The 20722-nt window shown below is 54.4% G+C and overlaps 1 protein-coding gene across 3 annotated transcripts; it reads left to right on the forward strand.

The window, feature by feature from the left end:
* The first annotated feature begins 1178 nt into the window (after positions 1 to 1178).
* On the forward strand, positions 1179 to 19651 carry PUF60 (poly(U) binding splicing factor 60). 3 transcript variants are annotated; one of them, XM_080610000.1, is made up of 11 exons: positions 1179 to 1268; positions 5213 to 5308; positions 7429 to 7518; positions 8465 to 8515; positions 12204 to 12365; positions 12767 to 12859; positions 14396 to 14609; positions 15129 to 15319; positions 17122 to 17257; positions 17681 to 17916; positions 19229 to 19651. In XM_080610000.1, the coding sequence occupies exons 1-11, from the start codon at positions 1242 to 1244 to the stop codon at positions 19526 to 19528; spliced, it is 1596 nt and encodes a 531-aa protein (XP_080466126.1). In that variant the 5' UTR covers positions 1179 to 1241; the 3' UTR covers positions 19529 to 19651. The 3 variants fall into 3 exon arrangements, with proteins under 3 accessions (XP_080466126.1, XP_080466127.1, XP_080466128.1); XM_080610001.1 differs by lacking the exon at positions 8465 to 8515; XM_080610002.1 differs by lacking the exons at positions 1179 to 1268; positions 5213 to 5308; positions 7429 to 7518; positions 8465 to 8515 and adding an exon at positions 8530 to 8878.
* The last annotated feature ends 1071 nt before the right edge of the window (positions 19652 to 20722 follow it).

Below are 20722 nucleotides of genomic sequence, written 5' to 3' on the forward strand. Positions count from 1 at the left end.
CGGCCCTGGCTCACAGGCAGTTTGGTGTCCAGCAAACCTGGCACCAGGACAGGGGGAATCCTGCCTGCACACCTGCCAGGCAGACACCATTTCTGTCGGACAGGAAAGAAGCCGTGCCCTCAAACACCCGGAGTTGAGGCCAAGCAGTTCATGAGGAATGGGACTGCTGCCCAGAGAGGAGAGTTGTCCTGTGCACACCTCTGAGGGTCCAGTCTTAATTGGAAGATTCCACATTGCAGGAATCCACTGTGTCTCCATAACAAGGTTTCCCAGGGTCACTTGCTGTCACTTAAATTTGGACTTGAAATAAGGGACGGTTTTGTGTTCCACTCCAGATATTGTACCTTTATCTCCCAGATGAAAGGAACTTTTGGAGTGCAACTTTCTCACCGTAAGGGTAACATGATGCTAAGTCATGTTTTAACTGCCTTTGGTAAGCTCTATTGGCCTGAACTTTTGAATCCTTTTTACAGGAGCATTCAGGCTCTGTAGATTTCTTTGGTCACAGCACTCTCCTGCCACTTTAACCAGTTAAGTGTAAGGCATAAGGGCACCAATCTCCATCCCCACTAAGGGCATTCTGCCTTTGAAGCAGAACTGACACCTTAAGATGGGATGTATTCTGGGGGCTTGTTTCAGAGGATCAATAGCACTCTTTGACAGACCACCCATGCCAGGCTGTTCCACCAGCCCTTCCACTGGGAAACACAGAACCACACAGGCTGGAAAACAGCTGCAGGATCGCACAGTCCAACCGTGCTCCAACACTACCAAGGCCACCATTAACCCATGGCACTAAGGTCCTCCTGCAGCCGGTGTGTGAACACCTGGAGGGACGGTGACTCCAGCACTGCCCTGGGCAGCCTGTTCCAATGCCTGAGCACCCTTTGCGGAAGGAATTGTTCTTCCCTGTGAGGGTGCTGAGGCGCTGGCACAGGGTGCCCAGAGAAGCTGTGGCTGCCCCATCCCTGGCAGTGTTCAAGGCCAGGTTGGACACAGGGGCTTGGAGCAATTTACGGTCCCTCCCACACCCGGGCTCCGGCAACACCGCCTAACCCTGCTCTGCGTCACTCCCTAACACTCCCACTGTTCGCCGCCATATTAGCCCCTCCCTGCCCACTTGACCCTCGTCTCTCTCGCGAGATGTCCCCCTGCTCCCCGCCCACGAGATTTTCCTGTCCGCGCGCGCCTCAAGGCGCTCTCGCGAGAGTCTCGCGCCGAGCGCTGGCGGGGCGGATAAGATGGCGGCGACGACCACCATGTCTCTGGTGAGCGGCGGCGGGGCCGAGCTGAGCCGGAGGTGGGGTGAGGGGAGCGGCGAGCCTCGGCCCTAAGGCTGCGTGTGTGTGTGGGCCCGCTGCTGCGCCTGGTGCGGCCCCAGCGCAGGCTCCGCTCCGCTGGGCCCTTGTGGATGCTGCGGCCTCCCCGCTGACGTCCGGCCCGCCTCAGCGGGGCTTCCCCCGCCGGGAAGCGGCCCGTCCCCTTGCTGGGCTGGGCCTTCCCAGGCCAGCCGGGGCTCGCCCCGTGCGGGGCCGGCTGTGCGGAGCTCCCGGGGCTGTGCCCGTTGTGAGCCCGGCTGTGCGGGGCTCCCGGGGCTGTGCCCGGTGCAGAGCCGGCTGTGCGGGGCTCCCGGGCCATGCCCCGTGCGGGGCCTGCTGTGCGGGGCGCTGAGCTGCTCTGTGCAGCGCTGCTGAAAGGGAATGGCTCTTCCCGCCGCGGGAAACGCTCCTGCTGCTTCCATTGGGCTGGGTTGCGGGTTTCTCGAATTTACTGTTCCCGAATCTCCCGCTCGGCGCCGGGGCTCGTTACCGGGTGTTCCCGGGAGGAGCCGCTCGTGGCCCTTCCTGGCAAAACCCTTTCGGTGTCCGTGGCTGATTTTGTATCTCCTCTCCCTGCTCTTGTGCACCGGGAAGGATCCCGACAGGATCGGGTTTTTTGGAGTTATTTGTGTTTTCGGGAGTGCTCATTCCTTACTGGATGCTGACATGTGGGAGCAGCGGGACACTCCTGTTGAAGGCTGATTGTTTTCTTTGTGATTAGCCTTCAGTAGCAGAAAAGAATCCTTGCACTGCTCAGCCTTCCCTGGCGTCCGTGATTTACTGTTGTTATCTATGGAAGTGTGTAAAGGGAGATGAGAAACCTCCCAGGTGTCAGGGCTGCAGGGAAGGAAGCCTGTGATGGAATTAATCATAGAACCATGAAGGAATTTGAGTGGGAGGGACCTTAAAGCTGCTTCAGTTCCAACCCCCTGCCACGGACAGGGACACCTTCCACTAGAGCAGGATGCTCCAAGCCCCTGTGTCCAACCTGGCCTTGAACACTACCAGGGATGGGGCAGCCACAGCTTCTCTGGGCACCCTGTGCCAGTGTCTCACCAGGTGGCAGATACTGGGAGTGAAGAAACCTCAAAGGATTAGTGTTGGATTGTGTTGGAACATGAGCCTTGAGGTGCAGGAAGTGCTGCCTTTGGTTTGGTGTTCCCAGCCTGGGTGGTATCTTAGTGTTTCAATGGCAAAGTGTAAGAGACCCTTCTGGGAAGCAGCATTCCAGCTTGAATGTGTGCTCCATGCTTTTAGCCACTATGGGCTTGTGTAGCATTTGCTCTGAAAGGTCCATCCTACACTTGAGTCTTGTTGTACCTCTTCAGTGAAGTCCTCGGTCCTGCCAGTGTCACAAGAGGTTAAAACCCCTTCTCCAGTAGAATGTGTCATGAGTTGGGGGTTGCCCTCTGCGTGGGTTGAGCTCCCATCTGCTGGTGCTGAGCTGAGCCTGTCCATCCTATAGCACTGTGTCAGGATGTGTTTTACCTCACTGATCTTCAGCAGCTACCCCATGGCCTTGGTGTGGTCCTTGCATTGAGACACAGCTCCATGTCCCCGCAAGCTCCCTGGATTTCTTCTTCTCAAGGTGCCCCTGTCTGTTTAAACCTCCTTTCCCTGCTGGAAAGGACATTGGCTGTTCCTGCTGTGACCCTGGCATCAGCCTGAAGAGAGCCCAGTGTGGTCTGACCACAGCAGCTGCAGCCTTTGCTTTGTCCTGGGAGCGTGGGAGTGGGGAATGCTGCCTGGAAAAGCTTCAGAGTTAGGGACAAGGTAACCCTGAGTAGCAGGAACTCAGCTCTGGATTTAGGAGGCTCAGGCTTTGCTTTCAGCTGACTTCCTGAAAGGAGTTTTACAGCCCAGGCTCTGCTCCTGTTGTGGAGACACACAAATGGGGAAGGAATTGAAGCAGAAAGCAGAGGGGTTTCTCAAGGGCAGTGATCTAAGGACACGCAGTTGGATCTTGGGAGTTATTACTCAAAGTCCCCAGGGCTTTGATGCTTTTCAGGTGTCCCTGTAAACTGTCAAGAACCCACCACATGCTGAGCCCAGCAGCACATCTACTGAGGGCATGTGAGAGCCATGCAGCTGCACTGGAATCAGGGTGGAATTTGTCACTTCTGCATTGAGCCTGTTCTTTCTCCAGTGCTCCTGCCGCTGGAAAAAGCATCCTTGCTGCTAGCTTGGAATTGAGATGGAATTAGACTTGATACTGAAGTAGTTTCACAGCTCTAATGTGATCTGGTGTTCAGTGCTGCTGATAGCAGCAACAGGTCTGTGCTGCTGTGGTTTGTTACCCAGAACACTAGTGGTGCGACCTGCAGGACCCAAGCAGTGATTGTGCCCCTGCAGTGGGCACTGGTGAGGCTGCACCTCGAGTTGTGTGTTCAGTTCTGAGCCCCTCACTGCAAGAGAGACATTGTGGTGCTGGAGCAGGGCCAGAGAAGGGCAATGGAGCTGGTGCAGGGCCTGGAGCACAAGTGTGATGGGGAAGGGCTGAGGGACCTGGGGAGTTCAGTCTGGAGAAGAGAAGGCTCAGCAGGGACCTTATCGCTCCCTACAACTGCCTGACAGGAGGATGGAGCCAGGAGGGGTTGGGCTCTGCTCCCAAGGAACAGGGGATGGGACAAGAGGAAATGGGCTCAAGCTGCACCAGGGCAAGTTTAGATGGAGCTGAGGAACAATTCCTTGCCCAAAGGGTGCTCAGGCATTGGAACAGGCTGCCCAGGGCAGTGCTGGAGTCACCATCTCTGGAAGTGTTCACACATCATTTAGATCTGGCCCTCAGTGCTATGGGTTAGTGGTGGCCTTGGCAGTGCTGGAGAGTGGTTAGACTGGATGATCCTGAAGCTCTTTTCCACCCTGGTTGGTTCTGTGATTCTCTGCAACTTCTGAGCAGCTGCGGACAGGATCTTCTGCTTCTGAACATTGGGGCTTTCTGAGGCTTCAGGTGTGGCCCTACGAGCTGTTTGCTGCTCTCCATGTTAGTATCACGTTCAGATCTTGATGTACCTCTAAGGTTATTGATGTTGTGGAGGACTCAGTGGTGCTCCAGAGACATTTGTGCCACAGAGAACATCCCAGCTGTGGCCAGCAGCAGCAGCGCCATGAGCTCCTGTTCTGCAGGAGTTCCAGTCAGTGGGACACCTGTGGGTCCTTCCCTGAAATTCCGGTTGCTTTGTATCAGACGTTTTCCAAGGGCAGCTCTGACCCAGGCTGCTAGAGCTGCTGTGGGGTTCTGGTCCTGCCTCTGCCCTGCATCTGCTGCAGGGTGCTCACACAAACACACACACACACACACACGGGTGTTAGTGTTACTAGTCGCTGGAGAGCTGAGGCCTCTCTGAGCAGGGGTTTAATGGTGAACCCTATTTGAGCTGGGAATTGTGCTGGCACTTCTGGGATGCAGAGACTCCCCTGAGGGTAAGACCTGGTGGCTGCTCCCAGAAAGATGGGAGCTGCTTTGCTTTGTTAATCCTGGCCTTGGGTGATTCCAGGGCCAGGTGGGATGGGGCTTGGAGCAGCCTGGGCTAGTGAAAGGTGTCCCTGCCCATGGCAGGGGGTGGAGCTGGTTTTAGTTTTAAGGTCCTTTCCAAGCCAAACCATTCCATGCTCCTGTGCTGAATTACTTCATGCAAAGGCAAGTTGATACCTTGGAAGAACCTGCCTATACTTGATGTGCCAGGAATAACTGACCATGGGTTCTACAGGATGGACCTCAGTTGATAGGATAGCTCTCCCATAGGGCGTGCTGGAATACCAACAGCTTTTCATGGATTTGGGAGGACATTTTAGCCATTTGTGCCAGTCTGACATGAAGTGCTCTGGGGTCTGGGAAGGAAGGGTCACCCCTGCAGGAACAGGTTTTCTGTGAGTGTTTTCTGTTTCCTTAGGGCACAGAGTCCATTAAGATGGAGAATGGCCAGAGCACAGCAGCGAAGCTGGGACTTCCGCCCCTCACACCTGAGCAGCAGGAAGCTCTGCAGAAGGTGAGTAACCATCATGTGGGCTTGATTCTTAGTTGGGGGTTTTGGTTTGGCTTTGGGGGTTTTATGAGCATCTGTTCCTGATGCTGCAAGAGGGAGCCCACCTCCCAAGAACAGGCCTGGGGTCTGGCCATGCCGCGTGTGGATTCACACTTCCAGTTGCCCAAGAATGACTTGGTTTGGCTTAGAGCTTGGAGATGCTTTTGGGGAGCATGATGTGGAATTTGCTTTTGGGGTGGGGAGAGTGTTTTTAATTAAAATCCCAAGTAAATGACATCTTCAATTGACATTGTAATGCTGAAACAACACGCAATGGCCGCAAGGTTCCTGTGAGGAGCAGCGTGTGCTCCACATTGAACAAGTTTCTGCTGTGCTCCAACTGCTCTTTGCGTCTATCCAGACAAGAACACATCACAAAATGTCTATTTTCCCTTATGTTCTTTCCCATGTTCATAGAACCATGGAATGGTTTGGGTGGGAAGAGACATTAAAGCTCCTCCAGTTCCAGCCCCCTGCCACAGGCAGGGACACCTTCCGCTAGAGCAGCTTGCTCCAAGCCCCATCCGGCCTGGCCTTGAGCACTGCCAGGGATGGGGCAGCCACAGCTTCTCTGGGCACGCTGTGCCAGCATCTCAGCACACTCACAGGGAAGAACTTGTGCTTAAGAGCTCATCTCAGTCTCCCCTCTGCACGTTAAAGCCATTCACCTTGTCCTGTCCCTACAGGCCCTTGTCCAAAGCCCCTTTCCAGGTTTCCTGCAGCCGCTTTAGGCAGTGAAGCTGCTCTAAGGTCTACCTTTAAGGAGCCTTCTCTTCTGCAGGCTGCCCCAGCCCAGCTCTCTCAGCCTGGCTCAAGAGCAGAGCTGCCGCAGCCCTTGCATTATCTTCCTGCAGTGGCCCCCTCTGTATTCACTCCAATAGCTCCACATCCTACTTGTGCTGTTGCCTGAGAGCTGGACCAGGACTGCAGGGGGGGTTGTCTCCCCAGAGTTCAGTGAGGGGGACAGTCTCCTCACTGACCTGTTGCTGACACTGATGTTTTGAGGAGCCCCATTGCAAGTGTTTTCCACCCATCTGAGCCAGGCTGGTCTAATCCAGGTGACATTTGAGCGCAGCTCTTGATCTGGGGTGGTTGGCCCTGTCTCACGGCGGGTGGGAGGTTTCTGCTGCCCTCCCACTGAGGGTGTGATTCTCAGCTGACCGAGAGAGGCGGAGCTGGGACTGGAGGGGCAGGAACCAGCCCTGGCTGTGCGGTGCGGTAGCAGTGCTGCTCCAGGCAGGAGCTGGGGGGGTGTGTGTGGCTCCCGGCGCGGAGCGGCCTCTCCTGGCTCACAGCTGTAAATGCCATTGTCCGTTTCCAGGTTTCCGAAGCACACGTCTCACATCCACGGTTTAGAGCCTCCCAAACCCCTGCAGCCATGGAAAGCAGGTGCCCAAGGGGTGGCTGAGTGCTGGGACCTCCCCTGGGAGTAGGGTTTCAGGGGCTCCTTGACAGGGAGCCTCCATGTCAGCACCCTTGAGGTGCAGCTTGGGCCCTGTCAGACGTGTAGGGCACTGAAAGGATCAGAGCAGTGAGCTTGTGTCTGAGGCAGGAGATAGAGAAAGAGCGAGAGCCTTGTGTGAGCAGAGTGGGTGCCCCAGCCTAGGGCAGGCCAGGGAAGGGAGAGCCCAGGCCAGAGGCTGGACCTGGTGTTTGGGGGCCCTTCCCTTCTGTAGAAACTCTTTGTCCAGATGTTCTCTGAGTGGAGAGGACTTGAAGGAGGCTCTGTCCTGCCCTCATCCCAGCAGGTAAGGTGCTGTGGTGGGATCTAATGGGCAGAGGGAGGAAGAGGGGAGATGCCATGTGTCCAGTGCATGCTGCTTCCTTGATGTGGTGCCTGCTGCAGATCGAGTCCATTTGCTCAATCCCTGTGCTGTATTCCAAGGTGTATTCCAGAACTCCTAGGTGCAGAGCAGGATGTTGGTGAGCTGCTGGCTTATGTATGGTGCTGTGGTGCATAGGGCTGGAGCACTGGAATGTTCCCTGCAGCCAGTGTGTGGATCTGGGGAGCTGTGTTGTGGAGTCAGATGCTGTTCCCTGCTCTAGGGTGTTGTCCTGTGACTACAGAGTCTGTTTCTTCCCAGGCAAAGAAGTATGCCATGGAGCAGAGCATCAAGAGTGTGCTGGTGAAGCAAACCATCGCCCACCAGCAGCAGCAGCTCACCAACCTCCAGGTGAGAGACCCTTCAAGATGCTCCTTCTGTGTTGTTTCTCCCCCTCAGGGTGGAGTTTTGTGCACTCAGAAGCAGAGCACAGCCCTGAGGCCGGGCGCACTCAGCTGTTTCCACAGTGGAATAGCAATGCTCTGTCTCCACCTCACTAAAAACACCCCAGCCCTTTGCCCACCTGCCCAAATTGCCCCCAAGCTCATCCAAAGAGTGAATTTTTAAGCATTTTTCTCCTGTTGTCTGCCCAAATGCTTCTTGAAATGCCAGAAGCCAAATAACTTGCTGCGAGTTTCACTTTGAACTGATGTTTAAGATGTTGTCTGGGGTTATTGGGAACAGAATCCTCTTACCATCAATTCTGCTTGAGGGGGAGGGTCACTCTCTCCCCTCTCTGAGCCCTCATTTCCCTGTCCCTCACAATGTGGGAGATGTTCCTTGGCTGTTCCTGCTACTGCTGGAATGAATGCATATGTGCTGGTCTGTACATCTCCTTCCCTTCAGAGTTGTCTCGGGTGCATCTCACTCCACGTGAGGAAGCCCGGAGCAGTGGCTGAGGTCTGCTAGATGGGTTCAGTGGAGGAGCACTGCTTACCCATAGGCAGTGTGGCCTCTCAGGGCTGTGCGTGTTTCTGAGTGTCTGACCCTAGGGCTCCTTTTTAAATGCTGGGGGTGAATCAACGACAGTGGTTGCAGAGGTTACTATTGCCTTGAGTCCCCCCCGGAGAAGACCCTGCTTCCTGAGGCAGTGGCAGCAGCACAACTAACCCTGGCCTGGTGGGACTGGACTCTGTGGGGTCCCAGCGCTGGACAGTCCTTGGGCCCAGGCAGTGAGGGGCAAGGAAGGAGAGGCCTCTCCGCAGGTTCCCCGTGCCGCCGCTCTGCTTGAGATGTGACAAACAGCCATAGTATGCTCAGCTCCAACAGACTGAACTCTGTCTTTACTGTCTTTCAGATGGCAGCAGTGACAATGGGCTTTGGAGATCCTCTCTCACCTTTACAATCGGTCAATAGACATATTCACTTCTTCTTGGGCACTTTGTCTTAGTCAGGGCCTAGAGTGGGGAAGGACGTAGTGGTAACGCAATGCTCTTAACTGAACCCAGCACAACCCTCCACATACCCGTTGTGGACGAGCACAGCAAGCAAAGGCAAAGTGTAAACTCCCCAGAGGAAGACCCTAGGCCGGGTGCAGTCTGCTGTGACACTGGCACTGGGACATGGGCCACTGGCAGTCGGGGTCCTGGAGTCAGGTGGCAAAGCGAGCGTTAGATTTCGGCCAGTTCCGAACCCAGCCTGTGAAAGTATGGGAGCTGCGTTTCTAGAGACGCTGCAGTTCTGAGGTGCTGACCCCAAACTGGCTGCCAAGGTAACTCACATATGGGTGATCTCCTGAGAACCACACTGAGAACACTGGAGCCCTGCAGCCGTGGTGCTGGGAGCTCTGGGGCACAGCAGGTCTCAGCAGGGCTGCTCTGCACTCTGCAGTCCCCACGCTGGGTGAATACGTCTCGGAGTAAAGGCAGGAGGGAAGGAACCACACTTCAGGGTGTACAGAGAACCCACACGGCCCTTCACTGCAAAGAGCTTTAATTCCCTGGGATTATCCATGCCCTTCTTTTCCTTGGACATGTTGGACAATGGCTACTGTGTGTCCTCTAAGCTCCACTCCACATGCAAAGGTTCAGTTGTCACCATTTCTGCTGGAACACAATATTTCTGCTTGGTGTCAAAGGCAACTGGAGGCTTTTACCCCAAAATGAAAGAGGCAACTAAAATCACCAACTTTCCCTCCTTTAACAGCAGGGTGTGTCAGCAGGGGAGCCAAAGGAGGTTGTATGATGGAATGTAAAGCTGGAATGGGTTGGGAGCACATATCTCCCTGTGAATTGGGCACCCAGGAACCTCCTCTCAGTTCATGTGGATGTTCCTCAAGAGCAGAACCTCAGCACTTGTGCTTATAAAATGGTTTTGGCTCCTTATTCACAGCTGGGCAGTGAAAAGCCTGTGCTGGAAATGGTGAATTTCCTGTTAGCATCAAGGGCAGAATCTGGTGCTTCCTTTTCCTCAGCCATTCCTGTAGGGATGCTGCTGAACAGGACCCAGAGGCAGGAACCTGCACTGAAGCCTTCAGCTCTGGTGCTGTTCAGTTCTGTTAAGATGCCGCGATCCCAGCAAGTGCTTTATCCCAGAGCCCATCAGGAATGCAGAACACAGAGCCCTGTTTCCCAGTGCTTGCTGACAAGACTGATCAGTTCCTCCATGAGGATTGTGGTGCCTGGGATGAAAGCTTCCGGGCTCCTTACCCCTCTGAGCATTGCAGAACAGCATCTCCCTATCACAGCAAGATGAGCACTGTTTCCTGGTGCTGCTGGATTAGAACAAGCCAGTGGTGGTGATTTTGTATAAAGGATCAAGATGATGCTTTGGCTTGTCTTTAAACCTTCATAAGCACTTGACAGCAACATGACAACTATTAACTGCTGCCTTTGTGAAACATAGAATCGACCAGGTTGGAAAAGAGCTTTAAGATGATCAAGTCCAACCATTCCCCAGCACTAACCTGCACGTCCCTGAGGGCAAGTGAAGGCTGCAGGTACTTCAAACTCCATTTTAGAGGAGGAGGAGGGCCAGTTACCAGTAAAATCTACTTGGTACAGCCAGTGAAGTTTCTAGAGATGAGTGTCTGACACTGTCATGTGCTTAGTTCACAGGTCCACTGCATCACCATGACTTGATGCTTCCAGTTCCTGTTAGTGATCCACACGTAGCCACAATGGTCCACCCCAGTCATGTTCGTTTCAGGTCCAGATCCCAATGTTGCTGATGTAAAGGTCCTAAAGCCACCCCTCTTATTGCCCCTGTGCAGCAGGGTAAGATGTGGATTTCCTCCTGCAGAGGAGAGGACAAATGCCACTGCATTTCCTCCTGTAGCATGGATAAGGAGAGGAGAACATGATCTCTTCATGTCTCTGTATTTCAGAGGGTGAAGAGTCCCTGTGCAAGGCTGCACAAGTACGAGTTTGACCAGAAGCGCTCCCTAGTGAGATACTAGAGGTTTCTCACAGTCTGGGTGAGGTGGTTGGTGGTGGCTCTGACTGCCTTTACAGACATACCACATACTGAGGGGCTGCTGATCACTGGCTTCCCTGCACCCAAGCTGGGAATGTGTTAAGAGAACCTGGGAGATACCACCTCAGCTGTCCTGCACGTGCTGTAGTGCTTCCTGTCACAGCACAGTAACTTGAACAAGAGCTTGTTGTTAACACTGGGAAGTGTTAAACCAGGCAAGAGGACCCTAAGGTCCAGGACCACCCCTGAGCTTAATGTCACATGAGGAGCAGCAGCGTGGGGTGAGAATGCTCTTTATAGTATCCTCCTGAATTCCAGAACAGGAGTTGAACCTCTCCAGCCTGTCCTGTGGCAGATGCAATCCCATACTGTGGGTGCTGTGAGGGAGAAGGCTTCTCCAGGCACAGGCTGTGACCCCCTGTCCATCTGTCCTGCTGGTTGAGGCGCAGCAGCCCTGGACACGTGGTGCTTACACTGGTTCTGGCGTTCCTCAGACAGCATCCCACAGGGATCCCTCCTGAGCAGGGTGGTGGGAGGAGGTGGTGGTGCAGAGCTCCCAGTACTGTGCTGTGGTGAGGGGCCTCCAACCTAATGCTGCCTTTGCCTCCCCTGCAGCAGCCCTTGGCTTGCCACTAGCTCCACCAGTGCCGCCAGAGCAGGAGCCCTCAGCCTGTCTCCAGCCACTGCAGTTCAGTCTTAGGGAGCTGCCTCCACACAGCCTGATTCCTGCTTGGTGCCAGGAGACTGCTGGGCCTGGCCTAGCCCCTTGCCAGAGTTAGCAGCTCTAGAGCCACCCTAGGGGTCCCAAGGAATTGAGGGATTTGCTGCTTGTTGTGTATTTCCTGCTGAAAGGAATGGCGGGATTTGTCTTGCAAACAGGTTTTCAGACATATTTAGGAGAAAATAGCCCAGAGACCCTTTCTCTGCACCTGAGGGCGGAGGCTTTGGGGCTGTACCACTCTGGGCCAGTGGCAGCAGGCAGCAGCAGTACTGACACCACACACTGAGCTGGGAGGTCCCATTAACCCTTTGGCCTCTCTTTGCTTCAAGCAGTGGATGTGGTGCCTAGTCCTGGAGCTTGTCCTGCCTGGGGAAGGGGGTGAGGTGCTCGAGGGGGTGGGGAGGAGGAGGTTCCCAAATCCAGCTCTTTTGCTGCCTGGGAGGGTGGATGGTGGGGGGTGGAAATCTGTGGTGGTGCCCAGTGTTGGATCTCTGTTGTCCCGCGTGGGAGGGAAGGGGAGGGCTGGTGAATAGTGGCTAGGATGGAGTCCTTTGCTGCCTGGAGGGGAAATTGTCCCAGAATGAAGTTATTTCCTCCTCCTGCAAGCGTTGCTGGAGCTGTGATGAGGCTGGGGAGGGTCAGACCTCCCAGTGGGGTTGGAGCTGAGGTTCGGAGGTGGCAGAGCCCATCACACTGCCCCGGGAGGGGGCCATTCCTTGGCCACTCCCGCCATGTGTGCTCCGAGCAGGAGAAGCCTTCCCCATTGGCACCTGTGCTGCAGCCTGACGACGAGCTGCCTGCTGCTGGGCCATAGCTCCAGGGAGGGAAGGAGGAAGGGAAGGAGGTGCTGAAGTCCAGGGCCACGCCTGAGCTAACCAACCAGTTCTTCTTTCCAATACAGATGGCAGCTCAGAGGCAGCGCGCTCTTGCCATCATGTGTCGTGTGTACGTGGGCTCTATATACTACGAGCTGGGAGAGGACACCATTCGCCAGGCCTTTGCCCCCTTTGGACCCATAAAAAGCATTGATATGTCTTGGGACTCGGTGACCATGAAGCACAAGGTGGGATCACAGCCCTTGAGTGATGCTTTGTCTTCTCTCCAAGGCCTTCCTGAATATATCTGGAAGAGGACAGAGCCTTTATCCTTGTAGGGTTAAGCACTGAGCTAAAGATTTGTTGCTGCCTGTTTTGCTGAGCTTGGCAGGGCCAGATGTGCTTGGGGGTGGTGCTCATGAAGCACCATACAGCTTGTGTTCAGTGGTCTGTTGCTCTTGGGCCTCTGAGCACAAGAGGCTCTGGAAGCCTGTAGCCTCCTCTCTACTTCCATGTGCAGTTTTCTTCTTTAATAAAAAGCTTCTTTAAAGAAACACCTTCTCAGGCCACAGCAGGGATCTGGAACATGGGAAGTCTTGGCTGCGAGGCAGACCTGGTGGGATTCAGCAAGTATTTCCTTCTGTCCTAGGGTTTTGCTTTTGTGGAATATGAGGTTCCTGAAGCTGCTCAGCTCGCCTTGGAGCAGATGAATTCTGTCATGCTGGGGGGAAGAAACATCAAGGTGAGCAGGAATGCTCTGAAAGCTCTTGGTTCTCTCTCCTGTGAGTAATGGGTTCTTGCCTTGGAATGCTCCCCACATGTAGAAAATAACCTGAGGTCTGTTCTGTGCTAAACCTTGATATTCCACCTATTGGGTACATGGTGGCTCTGGGTCTGTGCCCCTACACACTGCTAAAGCACAGCAGCTAATTCTGCTCAGCTGGCTCAGGCTTTTCCATGTCACAGAATGGAAGCTGCTTGAGCTCAAACCGGAGGTAGTTCTTCATGTTTTACTGCTGCCTTGTCTTGGACCGGTGGATGGTGGATGAGCAGCATCAAACTTGTGTTGTGCCTGTGGGTGGTGTGAGGGAGAAGCAGCAGGGAAATGGGGAGCATTCAGCAGGAGCAATGAGGGATTGTAGCTGTGTGTTCTCAAGCAGCGAGAGGGGATCTTGCAAAAGGGGAAACTTTGGGGGTTGAAATTGGGGGAAACTGGCACTTTCTGTGGAGTGTTCCATATCCTTCATTGATCCCTGATGCACTCTGCAATGTTTGATGGCTGAGAGGGTTTAGAATCAAGTGAACCATGGAATGGTTTGGGTTAAAAGGAACCCTAAAGCTCGTCCAATTCCAACCCCTGCCATGGGCAGGGACACCTTCCACTAGAACAGTTTGCCCCAAGCCCCTGTGTCCAACCTGGCCTTGAACATTTCCAGGGATGGGGCAGCCACAGCTTTCCTGGGCACCCTGTGCCAGTGCCTCAGCACCCGCACAGGAAGAACTTTCTTATATCTAATTTGAACTTCCCCTGTTTCAGTTTAAACCCATCACCCCTTGTCCTGTAACTACAGTGACTGATGAAGAGTCCCTCTTCAGCATCCTTGTAGGCCCGATTCAGACTGGAAGCTGCTCTCAGGTCTTCACGCAGCTTCTCTTCCCTTTGGCATATCAAGGAACACAAATGGGGTGGAGGAGGAAGCAGGGTCCAGGCTCTCAGTGCTGTGGAATCTCCTGTGATGCAGGATGTAGCTCAGAGCTGAGTCAGCTTTGCTGATCATGGCCTTATGAGTGGGGTTGGGTTTGGATGGGTGCTCAGGACACTGCTCTGCAGGATGGCCCATGAGCTCTTGGCTGGGTGAGGATGGAGCCAGGAGGTGCCTGGTCTCTGCTCCCAAGGAACAAGGGATGGGACAAGAGGAAACGGCCTCAAGCTGCACCAGGGGAAGTTTAAATGGAGATGAGGATCAATTCCTTCCCCAAAGGGTGCTCAGGCATTGGAACAGGCTGCCCAGGGCAGGGCTGGAGTCACCGTCCCTGGAAGTGTTCATGCACTGTGTAGACGAGGCCCTCAGTGCCATGGGTTAGTGGTGGCCTTGGCAGTGCTGGGGAGTGGTTGGACTTGATCTTAAAGGTATTTTCCAACCCAGACTCTGTGGCTCCATGGTTCCGTGGCTCCATGATTCCGTGGCTCCATGATTCCGTGGCTCCATGATTCCGTGGCTCCATGATTCTGTGGTTCCATGATTCCATGGCTCCATGATTCTATGGCTCCCTGCAGGTCGGGAGGCCCAGTAACATCGGGCAGGCTCAGCCCATCATAGACCAGCTGGCGGAGGAGGCTCGAGCCTTCAACCGCATCTACGTGGCGTCGGTACACCAGGACCTGTCTGATGATGACATCAAGAGTGTGTTCGAGGCCTTCGGGAAGATCAAATCCTGCACATTGGCGCGAGACCCCACCACCGGGAAGCACAAAGGCTACGGATTCATTGGTACTGGGCTTGGGGGAGGCCAGTCCCCTGCATCTCCCTGTGTGTCCCCTACCTCTCCCTGCCAGTCCCCTGCCTTTCCCTGTGTGTCCCCTGTCTTGTCCCTCTTTCTCCTCTGTAACTAGTGGCAGGGTGGCATTAGGCAATGTCAGTTTGGACAGAGTGTGCCTGAACAGAGATACAATTACAGCCGAGACTTTTGCTCTCAGCAGTGCAGGTTGGGGTGTCCCAGTGCAGGTTGAGGTGAGCTGTGAGGCAGTAGCTGCTGGTTGGGTTGTCTCTGTGCAGGATGGGGTGTCCCAGTGCAGTTTGTGATGTCTCTCTGCAGATTGAGGTGTCTCTGTGCAGGATGGGGTATCTCTGCAGGATGGGGTGTCTCTGTGCAGGGTTGGGGTGTCTCTGTGCAGGATGGGCTGTCTCTGTGCAGGGTTGGGGTATCTCTGCAGGTTGGGGTGTCCCAGTGCAGGTTGGGGAGAGCTGTGAGGTGCCACAGCCTCACATGGAGCCCCCGTATCCCTGCAGAGTATGAGAAGGCGCAATCCTCTCAGGATGCCGTGTCCTCTATGAACCTCTTCGACCTGGGCGGGCAGTACCTGCGCGTGGGCAAGGCCGTGACGCCCCCGATGCCTCTGCTGACCCCCGCCACACCGGGAGGGCTCCCCCCGGCTGCCGCTGTGGCCGCTGCTGCCGCCACAGCAAAGATCACAGCCCAGGTGAGGCCCCGCCACGGCTGCCCCAGCATGGGGACACGAGGTGACACTGCTGGAGACAAGCGGGTGCTCCAGTGCTCCGGGCACTGCTGGAGGAACAGCCCTTGTCCTGGGTTGTACCCTGTTCCCAGGGTTATGGGAAACTCTGGAGTGAGGTGTTGAGCAGCAGAGACAGCTCATGCCTCGGCAGTGATGGTGGAGGAGTCTTGCAGAAGAAGTAAAGAAATGCAGCTATTGGAAAGAGTTTCTTCAAGTATAAAGAGGGGGCAGCTCATGGGCACTGGGATGGTCTTGCTGCAGCACCCACTACTCAGGGGTGTTTCCCCTCCAGTAGGAGTACAAGGCAGGTCCAGAGCTGCCACAGGCAACTTAGGGATGTGCAGGCAGATGAGGAGAGGTGGGCAAGAGGTGCTGGGGGGGTTTCCCACAGATCCATGCACTCTGGTCACAATAGCAGTGGCTGCTGTAGACACTGGGAGGACGTGTGAAGCTGGCTGCTGCACATGCATGGATGTGTTGGTCATGGAGTATCACAGCAGGATGGAGTAAGATCCACGCAGCAGTTACTGTAGAGTAAAGGTGCTGCACTGAAGGAACAAAACCATGGAAGTTTCTGCTCCCCTGTGAGAGATCTTACAGGAGCCCATGAAAACTTGGGAGAGAAGGATGTGGGCAGCTGAAGCGTGAGTGAAAGAGTGTGGAGAGCAATGAAAGCAAACTGTGATCCTGGGCTGTGTTTTCCACCCAGTACTCTCAGTAGTTCTGTGGAAGTGGTTTATCATTTCACTCCATGGTCATCTTGAGCGTTGTTTGACTCCATCATCCAGAGTCAGGATGTGTATTTGGGTTATAGAAGGTATAAAATAGAATTATTGGGAGAATTGGAAAACCTGATGTGCAGGAAGAACCTGAGAGAGTTTGACTTGTAGGGAAGTGCTGAAGGTGCACCGGGTTTCTGCTCAGGTGCTGTGTGTGGAGGGAGGTGGGTGAGGGGGTGGGGGAAGAGGCACCAGAAGTGGTTATAAAGTGTTTCAGGGGTGGAAGTTGAAGGAAGTTCCCAGTTGTGGACAGTGGTGAAGGACAGTGGGGTCTCACCAGTGAAGGGTACATGGTTGTCTCACAAGCACTGATCTCTGCTGTAGGTGGTGGGTCCCTAAGGTCAGTTTTGGTGCTGGGTTGGTGCCTGCACCTGCAGGATGAGGACCAGAGGCAGGGTTTCTGGTGCAGCTCCTTGGAAGGTGCAGTTGCAGGCAGCAGAGCTATGCTCTCCCTTGCCCTGTGCTTGCAGTGTGCCTTTGACTGCAGTGTTCCCTCAGATGAGGACTGACCTTTGGGCACATCCCTTAGGGAGTGCTGGAGCTGTTCCCCAAGAGCCCGGGTGCTGTTACCAGAGGGGTGGGATGGCAGCTCTCATCCATTTTTTTAAATGGATCACATTCCTTGGCATCAGTAAGGAGCTTTATTTGTGCAGAAGCTGGAATCAGATAGAGATTCCTCTTGCTCTGGAATGTCTGCACCTTTCAAGCCATGTATTGAGTCTCCTTGTGCCATCAGTAAGCAGCAGCCTGAGAAGGTTGATGGCATTTGAATTGCAGAACGTTTTCCTTCCAGGGCTTGGTGTCTTCATGTCTCTGGGTGGCAAACTGTCCTCTCACAGTAGCAGTGGGAGCTGCCAGCTCTTGGTCACACAGCTGCTGGTTTAGGTGTGGAACGAGCTGAGCCGCGGCTGAATGCACCCGGGGATGACCTCTCGGGCAGCAGGAACACGACCACGGAGTGATGCGTTGGGTCTCTCTGTCTTGCAGGAAGCAGTGGCAGGAGCAGCAGTTCTGGGCACTTTGGCCACCCCAGGGCTGGTGTCTCCAGCCCTGACCCTGGCCCAGCCCCTGGGGGCTTTGCCGCAGGCTGTGATGGCAGCACAAGCGCCCGGAGTCATTACAGGTTGGTCACTCAGGTACCTGCTCCAAAGCGTGTTCCCTGGAGCTGTAGCACAGCCAGGTTGAACCTGATGCTGGATCCCTCCTTCCTGCCTGGCCTTGGCAAGAGCATTTAGGTTTCCAGTTGTGTAGTGTATCAGGAATTTATTTTGGTGTGTAATACATAGGACAGGACATGGGCTTCCAGCAGGAGTGCCTGGCACTGAGGGAAATGGGGCTCATTGTCACTCCATGCAAAGTCCTGCACCCTGCCTCCCTTCTGGGCCAGTGTAGGGTGCCTGTGTCCTGCTTTTGTCTCCCTGGTGTGTTGGTGCAGAGCAAATAAAGCCATCTGCATTCTGTGATGCTCTTACACTGCCTGGTGTGTACCCAGGGCTTGCAGAGCATTAGCTCTTCTCTTTATGCTACAGAATTTGTGCTCTTGCAGGTGTCACCCCTGCCCGGCCTCCCATTCCTGTCACCATTCCGCAAGTGGGAGTTGTGAATCCTATCCTAGCAAGTCCCCCAGCGCTGGGACTCATGGAGGTCAAAAAGGAAAAGGAGGAGGAGGAGGTGTTCCAGGAATCAGAGCGGCCGGAGATGCTGAGTGAGCAGGAGCACATGAGCATCTCCGGCAGCAGTGCCCGCCACATGGTGATGCAGAAGCTGCTCAGGAAGCAGGAGGTGAGTGCACAGGTTCCTGGCAGCATTCCTGGCTTTAGGACAGCCCTAACGAGGTGTAGTCTATGGCCTCCTGCAGCACATGTTGTAGGTACCTCACAGAGCTGATGCGGGGCTGTGAAGGCAACCAGCTTGTGTGCTGCTTGTGATGGATCTTACACTGCCTGTAGGATCTTCTCAGAGCTTCTCTGAGGCTTCAGAGTAGTCACATGGTGAGAAGAGGCTGGACTGGGAGGTGTCTGGCGGCCACCAGGTCAGAGGGGGGTTCTCCCCCTCTGCTGTGCTCTGGGGAGACCCATGCTGCAGTCCTGGTCCAGCTCTGGGGCAACAGCACAAGAGGGACATGGAGCTGCTGGAGCGAGTCCAGAGGAGGTCATGGAGATGCTGCGAGGGCTGGAGCAGCTCTGCTCTGGAGTCAGGCTGAGAGAGCTGGGCTGGGGCAGCCTGGAGAAAGAAGGCTCATTAAGGGGAGACCTTAGAGCAGCTCCAGTGCCTAAAGGGGTTACCAGAAATCTGAAGAGGGGCTTTGGACAAGGCCCTGGAGGGACAGGACAAGGGGGAATGGCTTTAACCTGCCAGAGGGGAGATTGAGGAGGGATCTTAGAAGTTCTTCCCTGTGAGGGTGCTGAGGCACTGGCACAGGGTGTCCAGAGAAGCAGTGGCTGCCCCATCCCTGGCAGTGTTCAAGGCCAGGTTGGACGGGGCTTGGAGCAATCTGCTTTAGTGGAAAGTGTCCCTGCCTGTGGCAGGGGTTGGAGCTGGAGAAGCTTTAAGGTCCCTTCCAGCACAAACCATTCCATGATACATGAGAGGTCTGTGGCACATGCTCTGACTGACTCGTGTAGTTATCCTCTGTAATGGGATGTACCTGGTGAGCCCTCAGTTGTCAGAGGTATGAAAGACCTGGTTGATCCTTGTACTTGGTTTAGAGATGAGAAGAAGTGTAAAACACACACTTGTGGTGTTGAAGAAGACAAAGCAAATAGAACTGGATAGGAACAGCACAAGGAAAATCATTATGGTCTCCAGGTGAGCTGAGTTTCAGGGATGGGTCTAGGAGGAGCCCAGGAATGGCCCAGGGCTTCCCTGCCCGAGGCCAGCCACTCCATGAGCAAGGTTTGCTTGTGCTTTAGATGCCTGGGAAGAAAATACACTGATTTATCCCTGGGACATTGCTGGTTCTCTCAATTATCCATCTAATGTCCTAACTCTGGAGCATCTGGTGGGGCTCAGGCATGTGCAGAGTCTGGTGAGGCTTTGCAGATTTGATCTTAGTGTCTCTTGTGAATTAACTCACTTGTCGCTTTCTCTGCAGTCCACTGTGATGGTGCTTCGCAACATGGTGGATCCAAAGGACATCGATGATGACCTGGAAGGAGAAGTGACCGAAGAATGTGGCAAATTCGGAGCTGTGAACAGGGTCATCATCTACCAGGAGAAACAAGGAGAGGAGGAAGACGCCGAGATCATTGTCAAAATCTTTGTGGAGTTCTCCATGGCCTCAGAGACTCACAAAGCCATCCAGGCGCTGAACGGGCGCTGGTTTGCAGGGAGGAAGGTGGTGGCAGAGGTGTACGACCAGGAGAGGTTCGATAACAGCGACCTCTCAGCATGAACTCTACTGGAGGACTTTGCCCCCAACCCCTGCTCCTGCCCCGGGGGGGGTTTAGCCTTGTGTGAAGAGGGCTGTGGGGTGGGCCCTGATCCCTGGGATGTAGTTTGGATAAACACACAGAGAAAGCCACTGTGCATTGAGCGTGTTCATGGGGTGAGGCTCCTCAGCACAGGCCTGGTGTGTCCCCACAACAGCCAGAGCCTGAAGAGGGCTAGTGCTTCTGCCCCTGCCTTTGTGCTCTGGTCATTCAGAACCACTCAGGTCATGATCCCACTGCAGCTTTTAAGGGGCTGGAGTAGCAGGCTCTTCAGAAATGGGCCATAAATGGTAGAGTGGAGGAGGGAGTCTCTTCATGAGGTATTTCAGCAGCAGTCTGGATGAGGGAGAATGGCTTTAACCTGCCAGAGGGGAGGCTGAGATGAGCTCTTAGGCAGCTCTTCTCTGTGAGGGTGCTGAGGTGCTGGCACAGGAACCACAGCCCAGAGAAGCTGTGGTTGCCCCATCCCTGGCAGTGTTCAAGGCCAGGTTGGACACAGGGGCTTGGAGCATCCTGCTCTCATGGAAGGTGTCCCTGCCCATGCCAGAGTCTGGAACTGAATGAGCTTTAAGGTCCCTTCCAACACAATCCAGTCTGGGATTCTTTGACTCCAAGATCAGGTGTTGTACAACACTAATTAAAATACTCCCACATGAACAGAGCACAAATGGATGAGGAAGAGCTGACAAAGTATCATCCTAAAGAGAAAAACTGAACAAACCCTGACTGGGGAGGGACTTTGTTTGCCTGGGGTCATAGAATCATGGAATAGTTTGGGCTGACAGGACCTGCAAATGTCACAGGTCCAACCCCCAAATACTTCAATAGCTCTTAACAGAGATCTGAAATTGGCCACATGCGCTCATGTCTAATCGTAGAATCCCAAACTGATTTGGGTTGAAAGGACCTTAAAGCTCATCCAGTTCCAACCCCCTGCCCATGGGCAGGGACACTTTCCACTAGAGCAGCTTGCTCCAAGCCCCGTCGAACCTGGCCTTGACCACTGCCAGGGATGGAGCAGGCACAGCCAGAATGAGGATTCTGAAGCAGGTTTAGCAATAGGCAGCATCAGGCAGGTCAGTACTGTGTCAGTGGCTAAAATCTGGTTTAATTTGTGTTTAAAATGGTTTATTCAGCAATGGTGGGGGTGTGTGGTG

This window comes from Psittacula echo, assembly GCF_963264785.1.
Source record: "Psittacula echo genome assembly, chromosome: 2".
Lineage (NCBI taxonomy): Eukaryota > Metazoa > Chordata > Aves > Psittaciformes > Psittacidae > Psittacula > Psittacula echo.